The 17,246-nt window shown below is 38.7% G+C and overlaps 1 protein-coding gene across 2 annotated transcripts; it reads right to left on the reverse strand.

Moving 5' to 3' along the window:
* Positions 1–966: 966 nt before the first annotated feature.
* On the reverse strand, positions 967–16,829 carry LOC113648755 (FERM domain-containing protein 7). Of its 2 annotated transcripts, none has more exons than XM_047802717.1 (12): positions 16,363–16,829; positions 9,020–9,124; positions 8,735–8,777; positions 8,559–8,637; positions 5,696–5,793; positions 4,932–5,043; positions 4,165–4,312; positions 3,967–4,062; positions 3,099–3,262; positions 2,930–2,998; positions 2,767–2,842; positions 967–2,619 (listed from the first exon to the last, which is right to left on the reverse strand). In XM_047802717.1, exons 1-12 carry the CDS (start codon positions 16,486–16,488, stop codon positions 1,588–1,590), a joined length of 2,148 nt encoding a protein of 715 aa, XP_047658673.1. In that variant the 5' UTR covers positions 16,489–16,829; the 3' UTR covers positions 967–1,587. The 2 variants fall into 2 exon arrangements, with proteins under 2 accessions (XP_047658673.1, XP_027011894.2); XM_027156093.2 differs by having other exon boundaries at positions 4,932–5,046; positions 16,363–16,828.
* Positions 16,830–17,246: the final 417 nt, after the last annotated feature.

Consider the following 17,246-nt stretch of genomic DNA (forward strand, 5'->3'; position numbering starts at 1 on the left):
TTACAGCATTATAAGGATTCAGCTATTTTTGTCCACACAGGCTGCTCTGTTGCTTGTTCAGTCTCTTTTCATTTCAAGCTTGACTACTGCAACTCTCTGATGGCAGATCTACCTCTGAGCAGAATTTGTCCCCCGCCAATTATATAAAATGCAGCTACATGACTTGTTTTCTATCTTCCAAACTTCCTACACACCACCACAAAACTCTTATCACTCCCTGCACTGTACCACACTTCCTCAGGTCTTCTAGAACTGCTTAACTGGTTCCATTATTAAGGTACAAGGTAGATAAGCATCAAGTCTCTTCTCTGTTCCAGCACCTAGGGGGTGAAATGAACTTCCACAAGATGTCTCAATATCTGAGTCATTGCCTGCCTTCAAATGGGGGAAGACCTATTGTTTCCTGAAATATTTAACTAGCACTTACTTCTTTCTGTTTGTTTTTTCCTGTTTTGTTTATTTTAAAAAGTTTGTCTTCAATATTGCCTCCTAATAGATTTTTAGACTTTAGTATACTTGAGCCCTATTCGGACGGGATTAGTTTCACCTGGTGACGTGGGGGTAAAGTAATTATTACCAGAGCTTCTCTGTGATTTAAGTCCGAATGCGCCATCTCGGTAATCATTACGGACAATGTCAGTAATGATTACGGCGACTTTTACCTTCTGTAAAAAGGTCTGGAAAAATTACCGCAGGTAATACTAATCCCGTCCAAATAGACCTTCTGTAGCAAGTAGTACGGTTAAATTCCGTCATTTCCTGTTTAAAAATAGTATTTGGCACGTTTTTCAAGCATGGAGGCGCCATGTTGTCTGTTTGTGCACGTGATAACAGAAAGCAACGTCATACGCACATGACGACAAGGAGGTTACTGTGGTGTGTAAAGCTAGTTACCCCTCCCACTTCTGCTAGTTTTACTGAGATGTCTTGTCCTGTGCGAATTGGCCAATTAATATTACAGACGTCCTGAGGTAAAATTGCATTACTCCACGTCCCCACGTAAAACTAGTCCCGTCCGAATAGTGCTTTAGGCTGAAATCTAGTGAGCCAGAGACTTAAAAGCACTTTTGTACGTTGCTCTGGATAAGGGTACCTGCCAAATAAACAGGCATGAAACTTTCTCTTAAAGTCTCATCGTTATGGAATAGCCTTGAAATGAGTGTTCAGGATTCAGACAGAGGCTCAGTGTCAAAGTCTTGGCTGAAAACTTTGTAGAGAAGCAGATCTGGAGTGTTCACTGGAATAGAGAACCCTCACCTACTTCTAACAGGTGTAAACATTATCTGATGCTTCAAACCATAACTTTTTGCATTGCACTGTTGCCACATGACTGGCAGATTAAATAACTGCAAGAATGTGCCAGACTAAACTCAATACTAAACATGTGTCTAATTGCCAGTAGGTGTATATATAATTTTAGAATTTGTATCATTGATCACATGTATAAGTTGCATAAAGAAATGTAACACAATGTAAGTATCACAAATGTCACTACATATATTTTAAAGAAACTTAGTAAGTCTGATAATATTTTCCATGTTGTTTTCTGAAGCCTTAACACAAGTGCTTATATACACAGTTATAATGCTATAGTTTCATTACACTGACAGTGGTAAAAGCGATGTTTTCCCCATCACTCTGGTTGCACACTTCATCCTCTTCCCCCTCTTCTCCCTCTTCCTCATCAAGTTGAAGGCTTCCAGATGAGAAACGCATACGTGCTAGTGGGCCAGAATGTACCATTTTCCCTACAGCAGGGCAGTAACATGGATAAAAGAGTTCAGATTCTGAATCACTGTAACTGCCTGTGCTGAGCACACATAAAGATGTAGGTCTTTCAGGCAAATGGGAAGGGCTTAGTGGAAGGTAGTTTGGCCTATTTGGAACACGGTGTTGTGACAAGTGGGGATAATACCCCAGAGGCCGATATTCTGATGCATATGCAGCAGCTGAAGAAGCGAGAGCAGATCTCTGAAACTTCACATCTGGTTGGCTCGAGGCTCGGCAAGGTAAAGCACTCTGGAACGAAGAGTCATCACTGTAGTGCCCTGCTTCAATTTTTCCTATGTTGTGCCTTCGGTGTAACCCCACCCCCAGAGGTCCTCCTGATTGGGGGCACATCCTAGATCCAGCCAATCCAATTCCAGATAGCTGAACCCTTTCTAGGCACTGCTGCCTTCGTGGTGGTGACAAAGAAGAAGTAGGTGAAAAGGAGTGGCCTGTTTGCCTTGGCAAATTCTTCATAGGTTTAAAACTCTGGTGAGCTTGTGTGAGGCGGTCTAAGGAAGATGATGTTGGGTCTTGGAGTAAAAAAGGGTATGTTGCCAGAGGAAAAGTTGGCAGCACTGGGTGAAATTGCAGATGGGGGCTGTTGGGATAGAGAAGGACCAAGTGCTGAGAGCTGGGGGACTGATGTCTTCTTGCCCCAGGCCTTTGAAAGCTTCTGCCTTGCCGCTCTGCCCCTGATGTGGACATGGAGCGCTGTTTTGAAGAGGTAATCCTGTTTGATTTGGGCAGCAGCCCTGACAAGGGATAGGACCGGTTAAGCCCCTCAGCAAATATATGGGTTCCATGCTTTGAAATATCAGCATGGGGAAATTGATAGGCTTGCTCGTAAAGCTGCAGAAACACACACACACACACACACACACACACACACACACACACACAAACACACACACACACACACAAACATCTTTTAGGTATACAGATATATACAAAAAAATGATCTGATTTCTGGTACCTGTTTGTGTCTGGTATCTGTACCTGTTTGGACACATCAGTGAGCAAGTCAGGAGATGACTTGCACTGCCGAGATTCATGGGCAAGCTTGCACTTTGACCTTTAAATAACATACAGACATTTTTGAGGCAAACCTTTTATTATTTTACCAAACATTGGATTTGTCAAACTAAACTACATTTCTTACCTCTCAAATACTACATGCTTGTACTCCCCAGTGCCAACACACTCAAGTAGCTGCTTTTGTGTCCTGCCACTAAAAAATAAAACATGACACATAATCCTGAAACGTGCCTTTCTGTAATGGCCAGGTCAAATGTGTTCTCACTTGTTTTTGCCACTGTCTCTGTCTGTACCTGTATCTGAAGCTGGATCCCTTGCTGGAAAACAATGACTTTTGATATGGCTTGGGCTCCTCAGCTAGTCGGAAGAAGGCATGATACTCCACACACAACTTCCAGAATGTTTTACAAATATCTCTGCTTGCCATGGTGAACTCAACCATGTCCCTCCGTGAAGGCTGTTACACACAGACAGATGCATGCATTAAAATAGTATTTTTTTTTATTTTGGTTTTCAAAACCAAAATTTAACATTGAAAACATTCACAAACAGAGAAAGACTTTCTTGATTTTAAGACCTTTAATGATCAGTTAAAAATATTTATTTAATTATTTAATCCCCCTCCCCTCTCCTTCTGTGTCTTCTGTGTTTCAGCAGGTCAACCTTGAGAGGGGATTTGGGAGAGTGCAGAAGGAAGACGAACGGCTCAAACACTTCTGGACCATGTGTGCCAGATTGAGGCGGTCAACACAGATCCTCAACAGCCCCTGCCAGCATCATATTTCCTCATAAGGGGGGCTCCTATTCTTTTGTGCACCCTCCAAGAATTAAAGAACCTCTTTCTTTGGCCTGGTATGGAAGCCAAAATCGAGGCCTTCTGCTAGCATTGTGCACAATGTCAGTGCACCATGCCACCGAAACTGGCTCCTGCTCATTTAATACCGCTCTCCATCATCGGCATCCACATTGAACGACTAAGCATGGATCTTGTCGGGCCACTACCAAAGTTAGCCTGGGGCCTTGAATACATCCTTATTTTCAAGGACTACGCCATCAGGCGCACCGAGGCTGAACTGAATTAAAAACTCAATAGTAACTGGACCTGACTGAGTTATACCAGTTCTAGGGAGAAGAATATATGCAGAATATTTTGAAGCCTACCCCAGCATCTGTGTGTAGTTTGATAAGGAAATTCCTCCTCTTGAAACTCAATTTGCGAATTTTGGCCCAGCTGAAGGTGTTGATTTTCGTGTTAGCCTTGAAAGAAGGACGAGTCATGTTTAGTATTAAAAACAACTGAAGTTACATGGAAATTAATCTATATTAGGGTTGTGTACCGATTTGATTTATGCCTGTTACCTGAAATACCAGTACACCCATGTGGGTAACAGCAAGGTTGATCCTCATGCCTTCTCCATCATGGGCAGGATGTGGTCGAATGCCATACATATCCAATTTCCGGGCAACCTCCAGCAAATGCATGTCTGAAAGGCCTGGAGTGTGACCTCTTTTCAAAAAGAATTAAGAATTTAAATGATAAGTATATTTGTTTCTGTACAATTATTTATTTTATCTATGCAACATTTGAAGGATTTTTTCACAGCTGTGTCTGCTTTTGTTGATACCTTTTTAAATTGATGTAGTAAAGCTGGTGTCTATTGTTAATTGCACAATGCAGATACAATTGATTTGAGATTAACTTTAAATATTGTTGGTCTCCTTTGACAGTTCCATCTTTGTAATTCAACACAAAGTTTAATTTGTGTTACACCCAAAACTTATGGGAAAAAAATTCTAGAAATTTTAAGCTAGAAATTTGAACCTAGAAGACATTAAGTGTGGAAGAGAGCACAAGTACATTTGGTCCACATTTATAAAGTCAGTGGCAGGCAAGACCACTACCCAGCCTGCAAAATGTAACAGACTTAGAAAAACAAGCTTGTAACAACCTAGTATAGATCAGCCGATTTGCACGTGTTTTGTGTTTGCAACAGGCTGCTTTTATGTGACTATGTGTTCTCATTCTGTGTCTTTTAATTGAGTCAAAGTGTCTGCATTGTTACATGCAATCACATGTGAACATGTACTGTATACGAATGGTCTGTACTGCGTGTGATGATTTGCACCGATGTTTCTTATGAAATCGAATAATCTTGTGGTCCAGGTACTCCTGGTTTGGCACATATTGCTTATTCTCTAGGTGGTGTGCATCCAACTCTTCATCATAATTCCCAAGTTCTGCTGCAAAAACAGAGGCAAAAAAATTAAGTAAATGTTTGAAAATTTTATAATGACCTGCACTTACATTTTGCTTTGTAACAAAAGATTGTCATTCCACTATGATGTATGTATTAGGACACTCATATTTTTAAACTGAAATGAAATAAGCAATAAAAGTACAAAATTGTGACCATTGTGGTTTAGACACTCTCCTGTCAGTACTTAGTAACTGCTCACAAATACAATTTGTACATCTTTTGAATGTTCATTGAATTTTGCATAAAGTCCAAGGTAGACTATATGGGCAAAGGTGTGTGGACAACTAACCATCAGAGTTTGGGCACTTCCCAAACAGTTGTCACAAAGTTGGAAGCACACAATATTATAGCGGGATGTTATTTTATGCCGTGGTATTACAATTTCTCTTCACTTGACTTGTAGGACAATGCACCTATGCACAAAGCAAGGTCCATAACCTGCACAGATCCCCTGATGTCAAACCTACTGAGCATATTTGTAATGAACTGAAATCCCATTTGTGTTTTCCACCCAGTTTCAGTGGCTGACTTTATTATGCCCCACAGTATCATATAAAGCCCAAAACATGAAGTATGTAATGTAAAGAGGAAATCATTGTTAGCCAAGTAGCCCGTGAGAGAAAATAACTTACCCTGTAATATATGAGAAACCAGCAGTGCTGCACTGTTGTCATTACAAGTGAGGCTTCCATTGGACAAATCTTGTTTTATTTGCAGGGCAAATAGATATCTGAAAACAAGAATGAATAGATTCCTGATTCCTTACAGTCTGCAGACTACTATTTATACAATAATAATATGTAATACTATAATAATCCTGACTTAGTACAAGCACATCACACTTATCCACACTGCACTAGCTCCCAGTCAAATTTTGCATTGATTTTAAAATTCTACTACTGACCTATTAAGCTCTACCTGGTATTGTGAGGCAGTGCTCTAGTAAACTTTTTTCCATGCCTAATTTGATCAAAAGGTGCATGCTTGGAATACCAAGACATGCCAAGAACAGTCATTCATTCACTTCTTGGGTCACGGGGAGCCTGTGCCTATCTCAGGCGTCATCGGGCATCGAGGCAGGATACACCCTGGACGGAGTGCCAAACCATCGCAGGGCACACACACACTCTCATTCACTCACGTAATCACACACTACGGACAATTTTCCAGAGATGCCAATCAACCTACCATGCATGTCTTTGGACCAGAGGAGGAAACCGGAGTACCCGGAGGAAACCCCCGAGGCACGGGGAGAACATGCAAACTCCACACACACAAGGCGGAGGCGGGAAATGCCAAGAACATTTGTTTTTAATTTACCTATAGCTTATTAATGGCAAAACTCTTATTACACTATATTTTATTATAAGTTCTACAACAATAAGATGTAAGCAATGTGCATGTATATGCTTGCATTTTTTGGGAAAATCAAGTTTAAACATTATTTTAGTAGTGAAACAAACTTTTTCAGCTGTTGAGACGTGTCCATAAAACACATATTTAAGTATATTTCTGCAAACCTTTTTTGTCTGGATTATGTAGACCTGAGTCTTTGTTGAGACATTGTTGTGAAAACCATCCTTGTTTTTTTTTCATTCACATAAAACAATACATTGATTATTATGTATAGTCTTGTAGTGTATGCTGTATGATGTGTACAGTAGTCTCTGGTCTGATTGTTTGCACTGCTGCTGTTTTATGTAGCACTGTGTCATGGGGAAACATCACATAATCCATTACTCACACTGTGAGGAGAAGGAAAGAAAATAAAGTGGACTTTGACTATTTATTTTGAACTATTTGCTTCTGTGTTAGTGACATGGTCACCTCCTGCATCGATTACAGTAAGTTTTATCTGGATTGCCTTTTCTTCAAAAGCTTTAACTTATTCAGAACGCTGCAGCCTGTATAATAACACAAACTCCCCTTATGCATCATATTACTCCCTCCCTACAACAACTCAACTGGCTCCCTGTTAAACACCATATTAATTATAAAATTCTTCTCACCTTTAAAGCCCTTCATACAGTATTCTTGTTGCAAAACTTATTACAACAATAAGTATAACTTATTACACCTCCTGCCTCCTTTCGTCACATTGCTCCGCTCTCTCGAATACTTCCGTAACACAGACTCAGTAACCACATTCAAAACTTGAATCAAAACCTATTTGTTCAGAACACTTATCGAACATGATCTTAGGCTGCACTTGACTCTGCTTTATTTTTAATGTTAGATAAATGTTTTTCTTCTTAATATTGTTTTATACTGTTATTTATTTAGATTTTTTTTTGTTTGAATTTGTATGGTGACCTTGAGTGACTTGAAAGGCTCCTATAAATAAAATTTATTATTATTATTATTAATATTATTATTATTATTATCCATCCATCCATCCATCCATCCATCCATCTTCTACCGCTTAACCGGGGCCGGGTTGCGGGGGCAGCAGTCTAAGCAGGGATGCCCAGACTTCCCTCTCCCCAGACACTTCCTCCAGCTCTTCCGGGGGAATACCGAGGCGTTCCCAGGCCAGCCGAGAGACATAGTCCCTCCAGCATGTTCTAGGTCTTCCCGGGGGCCTCCTCCCGAATGGACATGCCCGGAACACCTCCCCAGGGAGGCGTCCAGGAGGCATCCGAAACAGATGCCTGAGCCACCTCAGCTGACTCCTCTCTATGTGGAGGAGCAGCGGCTCTACTCTGAGCTCCTCGCAAGTGACCGAGCTCCTCACCCTATCTCTAAGGGAGCGCCCAGCCACCCTGCGGAGGAAACTCATTTCAGCCGCCTGTATCCGGGATCTTGTCCTTTCGGTCATGACCCAAAGCTCATGACCATAGGTGAGGGTAGGAACGTAGATCGACCGGACATGGAATTATTATTATTATTATTATTATTATTATTCTGTGATTAAACCAAGCATTGAGATGTGTATGACACACATATCATTAACAGCCTGCTCTCTGATGGAGGAACACAGGAGGCAGTCATTCAAATTCAAAAGGTTCCTGCCACCCTTTGGTATAGCGACTTATATATAATTTTTATAATGACATTACGTGTAGTCAGTCAGATGAGGATGTTTTTTGTCAATTTATTTCTTACATGTCATGACAGGGAGTTAAAAATATGTCTACGATTTGAAAGACAAACATATCATCCATACATAGACATGAACCAAATATTGTATATGAGAGTTGCACAACTCCAGTCCTGGTGGACTAGGATCCAGCAAAGATTGTGGATTTTCCTGTGCTTGAACATACCTGGTAATCAACTAGAGAGTTAAATCGGGTATCAACAGAAAAATATTTAAACTGTCTAAATATCATTCAATATTCTGTTGAGGGTTCCCCCTGGTGGCCCGGATGGGAACTGGCAGATGGTGTTGCAACACAGTGTTAGAATTTTACACCTCTGCAGTACATAAAATCTGTAACAACATGCAATTTCTTGTTCTTTAAAAAATGCATTAAGATAGTTTGTATTCTTTACCTGGTCAAGTTTTTTTGCAGTTGACCTGGGTCAGGTGGGAAGAACTTCACAATAAAACGGAATGCAAGCTCACTGGTGTCTAACAAGGAAAAATATAAGTGTGGGCAATATGTAATTCTTTATTTACATTGTAGGTGTGTGAGCCTACATACACACAAACTATACCACATACTCACTTTTGATTTGTTTTGCCAATGGCTTCAAAAGTTCAAGCCACACCTAAAATATAAAGATTTATCAGATTCAACATTTTTCCTAATATTCTAATCATATGTTTGCCATTTCCATAAGATACAGTTGAAATACAGAAACATTTTTGTATCTATATTCTACTTCAATACAAGCATCAATGCAGAATACCACATTGATAAGTACCATCTTACATATATGTATGCAAATAGATAGCTCTGTGCTAGTTATATTGAGGCTGAAAATTAGTACAAGATAAATACATGACTCACATAGCTGCCATTATGGTGGCGGAACTCCAGGCCAAAGTACTCCTTCTCCAGGAGCTTCAGGTGACCACACACTTTGTTGAAAAAGTCACAACCCAGGATTTTTGGCTGTACAATCATGAAAGAAAAGAGAATGTTTATAGTAACACATAGCACACAAAAGCCAGTAATATTTAGATCTATGTTTTGTATTAACAATGGGTCGAGATAATGAACATCCAAAATCTCTCAAATATATTAAAATCTGTTGAATGTGAGGCCATATTATGAATCATGATTCCCATGATACAGTATTTTCCGCACTATAAGGCGCACCTAAAAGCCTTAAATGTTCTCCAAAATCGGCCGTGCGCCTTATGTGTGCACTGAGTTCCAAAAATCTGTAAAAATGTTTGGTAAACTTTGGTAAGCGCTCCGCTAGATTGACTGTCGGACCATTTCCCACTGACATACATACACTACGTACGCTGGCAGCGATAAACCAATCAGAGGACATTACGTAATACGTACAGTACGTACGCTTACCTCCGCCACGCCTCCGGTAGGTATCCCCCAAAAATGGCACCATGAAGAGACATGCTTACGAGGCACAATTCAAACTACAGGCTATCAGTTACACGGTTGTAAATGGGAACAGAGCTGCGAAAGAATTCAACATCAATGAATCTATAGTTCGGAAGTGGAGGAAGCAAGAAAATGTACTGCGCCAAGTTAAGAAAACACGGTAGATAAAGACTTTGATGGATTTGTGGGAGAAGATTGATTAATCTTCTGTTACCTTTTTTGTAGCCCGTATGTTTTAGCATGCGCCTTATAATACGGTGCGCCTTATAATACGGTGCGCCTTATAATACGGTGCGCCTTATAATACGGTGCGCCTTATGTATGGGTTAAGTACAGAAATAGACCCCGTAATTGAGACTGCGCCTTATAATCCGGTGCACCTTATGGTGCATGCCCTGTTGATGAAAGCATTGTCATCCTGGGAACAGTGCCCTCCCATGAGAACAGAAATGTATGATCATCAAATAAAGGCCAGAACATTGTAGTCTGCAGTGACACCTCTCTCTAAAGTATCTATGGTATTAAAACCAGAGGTGGGAAGTAAAAATACTTCGTTACTGTACTTACATTTTTCTGGTGTCAGTACTTTACTCCACTATTTATTTTTCGGACAACTTTTGACTTTTACTCATTACATTTTTACACAAATATCTGTACTTTTTACTTCTTACATTTTCAAAACGGACTCGTTACTTTTAGTATTATTTCTTCTCATTGAGCGCTGTTTCCAGCCTATCATCCTATCATTGTGCGGCTTTTTCCCCATGTGACTGGTGTACTGTATTATTTACTGGCTATCAGACATAGACTAAGGATATTGGAGCTAACAATGAGCAGCACGCCTACAAAAGGAATGGCGAATGTTAATTCAGAGGGAGTCACCGATGTTAAAATAACTAATAACGAGGACATTCCTGAACACCCATAGCCATATATGAGGGAGATGTTTGAAACAATCGGCGTCAAAAAGGATTCCTGGCGAATGCGTTGCGAATTGTGTCAACCAGGGGCGGTTCTAGCCCTTTTTTAGGGTGGCTTCAGCCCCCTGTCTGTAATCTCAGCCACCCTAAAACTATAAGGATCATTTTTACTTTCATAAATAAACAATAAAAATTACGTTAAAATGCAGGACATGTCGTCGATGGGAAAGAAAATTATTTATCAGTTTGATCCATGAGCGATTTTTTTTACTTTGCTTTTACACGAGTGTGTTGTAGTCTTTCAAAAGTGCGTCTTCAGCTGTCTGCTTTATTTGAACAGAAAAGCACAGGTACGCGCAGCATGCACGCGCAGACAGAGCTGGAGGCATTTATATAACGTTAATCGGCGGAATTAAAGACGCAAAGACGGCAACCAAAAGCAGTGAAATGTAACTATTCTTATTACCAGAGTTGTCATATAATATATAATATAGAACTCTTCTAGTTTTAATTTCTCACTGAGGGCTAAAACCCCCCTAAAGATGAAATCCTAGACCCGCCCCTGGTGTCAACCCAAAAAACACGAAGTGCTTAATTCAATTAACATTAATTTTGTCATTTGTAAAACATCACAATAATTTTGAGTTGTTTTCAAGGACAGAGCTGGAATCTCCCTACAGTTTGGTATATGGCCTTGGTGATACACTTGGTAGACATTATATTTCCAAAAGTATTGGGTCACCTGACCTTTCCTGCTATATGTGGTTGTTTTCTGATCTCATCCCTACTGAACACCTTGAACGCTGACTCCACCCTACCTCACCTACATCAGTGCCTGCCTTTCCTAACACTCTTGTGGCTGATGAACACAAATATCCATCAGCACACTCCAAAATTATATATACATATACATAAACATACACACACACACACACACACACACACATATATATATATATATATATATATATATATATATATATATATATATATTTATATATAGATATATATATATATATATATATATATATGAACCATGACGTCCAGTTACCAGCATGACACTAAACAGGTAGTAGTAACGGCGACTTTTTACTTAAGTACATGTCAGAGCCCATACTTCTTTACTTTAACTTGAGTAAAAGAGTGTAGTCACTACTTCTTCTTTTACTGGAGTCTTTTAAAAAATGAGTATCTGTACTTCTACTTGAGTAAAGGATGTGTGTACTTTTGCCACTTCTGATTAAAACTGTGGGGTGAGAACTCTGCATGGTAACAACAAAAAGTAAAAACAGACTTAAAGCCAGTCAGCCATATCTGAAAAGGCTGTATAGGTGTTTTGAGCTCTCTAGATGTGCTGATCTACCAGCAAAATGCCCCATAACATAAGTGCTAATTAGATTTGTCCATTCATTTATTCAGGCTTTTATGTCACCTGGATGTAAACATGGTACGTGAAGAATCATAAATGAGATTATATGTTATTATACAAACAAATGCCCATCAGGGGGCTGTGATATGGATTAAAGTGCATTATTTTGAAGTCTTTACAATTTGTCTGCATAAAGTTTTGCAATTTGTCCATTCACAAATCACCAGTTTATATTTGATTAGTGGTGTGAACATCTGAGGGTTAGTTTGTATTATTTCGCTTGACTTAATCTAGATAAGTCACGATAAGAACACGGCCAGATCCATTGCAAGAAAACATTTGGGGACATCTTTAAATGAATGTCAATTTTGTTAAAACAATTAAAAATAAAATGTTAACAGCCATTGCCATTTAAACTGCTGAAGGACAATTACACTGCTGACAATGAAGGTTCAAGACTGGAAAAAACAGGATTTTTTTTTTCTAATCTTCAGCCTTCATTGTGGGTGAGTTGATGTCCACGATGGTCTCATATTTCCTGTTCTTGACTGAAAGGAGTGACTGACAGGTCAAAGGAAACTTCCCAGATATGTACCTTAAGGTCTGAAAAGGATATAGTAATATAAGTAATATGATCACTTTTTACAACCATAGTGAACAGAAAATCATATCAGAATGCACAAAACATCAAACTTTGTTGGTTGGTGTACAACAGTGCAAGCTCAAGAGTCATTCAGTTAGATACTATATCCTTTATAGACCTTAAACCAATGTGGGAATTGTCCTCTGATGCTCTGAACATGGTATTTCCACCCATATTTGCACCCTCAGTGTAAAGTGAAAATTCTTTTTAAAATATTTAGATTGTTTTCTTTGTTTCTTTACTCCTGTAAAGCTGTTCACTGTTAAATGTGCTACTGTATATGAATAAGTTGAACTGTAAAGCTGCAAGACACTGTTTAGTGTGAAAATACCAGATCAGCAGTTTAAAATATATAATGAATCACTCATCTCTCTAATGTACCTATTGTCCACAAGCATTAATGATCAAATAATTGTTTCATTGAAAAATACCACAGAGTGCATTTTTGGAGGTGATTGAAACTTATACACATAATTTATTGTGAGAGTTTAAAGGCAGGGTCTCCGATGTTTGAAAGCCAATGTTGACATATAAAATCACCAAAACAAACACGCCCCTAACCCAAATGGGTCCCACCCCTGTATTTATAGCTCCGCCCACACATACATACGCAACCCAGGCAAATAATGGAAAGAAATGTGTATCATAGCTGAAGGGAAGAACAATACGATTGCAGATAAACAAACAAGAAAAAATGACACACAAGCATAATCATGTAAAGGACAAAGGCATATATTAGTTCTGTGTAACAAAGCAAAACCAACGTTACTCACCTATCGAGAAGGAAAAAAGTGCCTCGGCGGCTTAAGTAAAGTTGAATTCCCCAACTCCTGAGCTAAACGCTGTTACTACACAAAACGCGGTTGTAGCTGCCTCGCTACATTAATACGATAGAAAAGAGGTGTTATTTGTGTAGTAACAGCGTTTAGCTCAGGAGTTATTAACTCGGGAAACTCCAACCTGTGAATATGTGGCCAACTTCCTGCTCCTTCAGTTCTCTCCAGCGCTGGAAAGCTGATCCTATATTAACACGTCCTACTTCTTGCCTTATCGTAAGTCTTTCTTCGCTTTCTTTCTTTGTTTTTATCCTCCATGTCAATGTTAAAACCGCTTTCTGCTAATGTCACACATGTGCACTGAACACTCTCTCAGCCGCATATTGACACGACACGCCCCTTATCAGCCCGACTCAGTTTTCTGAAGCATTTCTCAAAAATCGGAGACCCTGCCTTTAACATAGAGGCAAAGAAACATATTTGAGCAATTGTATAATATAGACAGCTCTTCTATTTTTTTATTGTGTTTCTACACTTATGTAAAGACAATGTGAACTGTTGAAAGTGCTATACACAAATGGAATTTAATTGTTTTTGCTAACTTGTTTTGATCTTTATGGATAATTTGCAATGAATTAGCGAGCTAGCTAAAATATATGTGTAGATCACAACATGTTAGATCACAACATGGTATCCTGCATCCTTCTGAGTGCACTTGATATTTTTTACTGTCCCTCTCTGTCCAGTCCAACAGCAGTAATCAAGCATTGTGCTGCAAGATGATACCTGAATGATCCAACTTGGGTGAACAAACAAAATTACTTGTGCATCTGTTTCAGGTAACCATGGTATTAAACATTTTGGGGTTGTTATTGCTAGTTCTGATACTGGTGTGGTTACCTCCCCTATCTCCCACGGAAATGATGCCCTTGAATAGTTCACATTTTTTCTTCATTTTGATGTGAAAATTAGCTAAAGCTTTTGACCTGTTTCTGCATGATTTTATATACTGCACTGCTGCCACAAGATAGACTGATTAGATAACTTCATGAACCAGCAGGTGTACAGATTTTGTTCACAAAATTCTGGTAAAATCTGTGCAAGGCTTTTGTATGGGACTTTCTCATACAAAAAAACAAGTCAGTAAAGACTTCCCACACACCATCACGTCTGCAAGTGTGACGCTTAAACCCTCATTTAGGCACCATTAAAATATAGGTTACTTAACTGATCAGTAGTGTGTGTGTGTGTGTGTGTGTGTGTGTGTGTGTGTGTGTGTGTGTGTGTGTGTGTGTGTGTGTGTGTGTGTGTGTGTGTGTGTGTGTGTGTGTGTGTGTGTGTGTGTGTGTGTGTGTGTGTGTGTGTGTGTGTTTGGGAGAGTGGGAGACCTTCCTGACTCTATATTTACTGTGACAGAAATGGATAGAACATTGCTATTATCTTGTCAGAGGCCATATTAGCGATGGAGACACAGGAGGTTTGAGAAGGAGCCACAAAGACTTAAGTAAAGAAGGTCATTTAAAGTGGCAATAAAATAAATATATATTTTCTCAAAATTATCTCTTTAATTGTTACATTAAAGAGACAATAACATTTAATTGTGTGTGCATATACTATTTAAACTTAAGAGAATGAAAGAAGAATAATGTATTCCAGCAAATTCTTGAAAAAATATGACTGAGGTTTATACAACAGGACATACTGTATCTTAGAATCCAGTATGAGCTACTTAAAGAATTGTAAGTTTAAAAAGCTGCAAAAAGATCTTTCTACAAGGAGCAGACATTGCCTAAAATAAAAATCTATTCGATTCGAGCTAGGTACAAAAAACATTTCAAGCTGTGATATCTGCTAAAGGACACTTAATAGGATGCCCAAACATTTGCACATGCCAAAGTTACAGTTATTTCACCAAATTTAACACCATTCATCAAAGAAACTATGCATTGACATTTATAGATAAGTTATTTTTTATCTATAAAATATAAAGTAACTGATTGCCACAGCTGTGTTTACAGAAGTTGTGTTTAGTTGCATGGCAGAACTTTTGCATACAAATGTATATAAAGTGTTGGGATCAAATATGTATCTGACATATTTGATATATCAAACATATCTGATATATTGATTTGTTTTTTCACTTATGAATGGAATTTGAGGTTAAGAGAAAGCTTGGTGTTGTAGTGATCTTTTCTTTATTTTAATTTTGGCTCGAGATTTGCCTGGGTAAATAACCAATATATATATATATATATGTCATGTTCTTTCTCCTGCTTCTATGCTACTTATTATATATTCTTCCATCCTTAGGAGGAATAAAAGAGCTGAGAGGGAATTCAGATTTGGGCCATGTGTGTTCATTGCCTGGATATTTACCTTAATCTTCAACATACATAATGGCTACACTCATGTATCTTTCCTCTCAGACACTCTGACTGAAATGTCTCCTTTTTCAGTGTCATGTCGCTCTCTCTCCATATGTGTATAATGCAAAACATAACCCGAAGCACCACACACAGCAAACACACTCTGTATTACAGTATTATAACGCAGTACACTGTTCAACCTTAAGCTAATTTCTGTGTTTTTTTTCCTGTTCTGCTTGGCTAGACTTCAGTGCAAGGGTAAAAAATCTAAATGTACATCTTTATTTTACAAATGAAACTGATTTATGAATACTAATTACAAGTGTGGTACAAGAGTGATTTAAGAAAAAGAAAAAAAAGGCAATTTTACCAAAACTTTTGCTTCCCTGTCCTGATCTAAAGAGGCAGTGTATGACATCTGGCAGAAGTTTCAACAAATGATAGAATGGTGAGAATATTAAAACTGGGATGATCCAAAAGCAGTTCAAAGAAAGTGGAGGCATTTAATATGACAAAGGCACACACTTTTACAACTGAAAATTAAATAACAGTAAGGGGGGGGGCGCAATCAAAAATAATCAATTAAACCAGCAAATTGTAGTGTAATTTGTTTTGACTGACATATACATAAGAATGACACATAAAGAAATAATGTTTGATAGGACAATACCAAAACACCAAATAGTAATATGTGGCATAATGTTTTACCTCGACCTCGAAAACGTGCTCGCTGTCGTCTAAGAAGATGACGGTGAGGCGCAGCGTCTCTCTGGCTTTGTGCTGCTGTGCGCCGCTTCTGCTGTGCGCCTTCACCAACTCTGATCTCTCCGCCATCTTTCACTGTCCAGAGACAAACTCCGATCTGCACCACATCTTTTATGTCCGTTAGGGAAAGCTTTCATTTACAACTGTGGTATGACTCACATGTAGCACGAGTCGCGCTTTGGCGCATCCTTGCGCTTTGGCGCATCCACTCGCGGTTACGTAACATTATCAGGACCATAAACGATTAGACTTCATGTCTAAAGTGGCACATTACATTCATTACATACATTTAAGTTTGTTGGAAAAGACACAATGCGTTTGAATAAAGGCTTAAAAGGCAGACTTGTTTATTGTAAACTCTTAAGCTTGCATCTCAGTGCTGCCAATAGGCACAATAATACCAGCCAGTCGTCATAGGGGGACTGATATATATATATTGGTTAAGTGAAATTCAGACTTCTGTTGGAGAAGAAATACTCGATATCAAGGGGTAATTGCATAAGTGATGTAATCGTGTAAAGATGTTTACAGATGTTAATGAAATCTTAACTATTTGTATGCTACACTATTTTAAATCATAAACTAAATAAATCCTTACATTTATGTTAAACATAAATTAATTATATTTTTTAATGGGAGCCATGGCTGACAACATTTGCTGTTAAAAATATGGTATTAATGCTTATTGCAAGATGGTATAATAGATTATTGGTCATATGTTTTTATTTTATTATTTAAAAACTGAAGGTCAGATATTTGCTGTAATTACAGCACAGAATTGTGGTAGCTTTTATAGTATTACTAGCTATTGGTCAGGGATTTAATAA

This window comes from Tachysurus fulvidraco, chromosome 18, assembly GCF_022655615.1.
Source record: "Tachysurus fulvidraco isolate hzauxx_2018 chromosome 18, HZAU_PFXX_2.0, whole genome shotgun sequence".
Classification (NCBI taxonomy): domain Eukaryota; kingdom Metazoa; phylum Chordata; class Actinopteri; order Siluriformes; family Bagridae; genus Tachysurus; species Tachysurus fulvidraco.

Excerpts from the sequence above, each read along its gene's own strand:
- LOC113648755 (XM_027156093.2), bottom strand. The coding sequence starts at position 16,488 with ATGGCGGAGAGATCAGAGTTGGTGAAGGCGCACAGCAGAAGCGGCGCA. Across the intron at positions 8,778-9,019 it reads GCCACCATAATGGCAGCTAT|GTGTGGCTTGAACTTTTGAA; the intron begins GTGAGTCATGTA and ends TTTATATTTTAG. Across the intron at positions 5,047-5,695 it reads GGTTTCTCATATATTACAGG|CAGAACTTGGGAATTATGAT; the intron begins GTAAGTTATTTT and ends CTGTTTTTGCAG.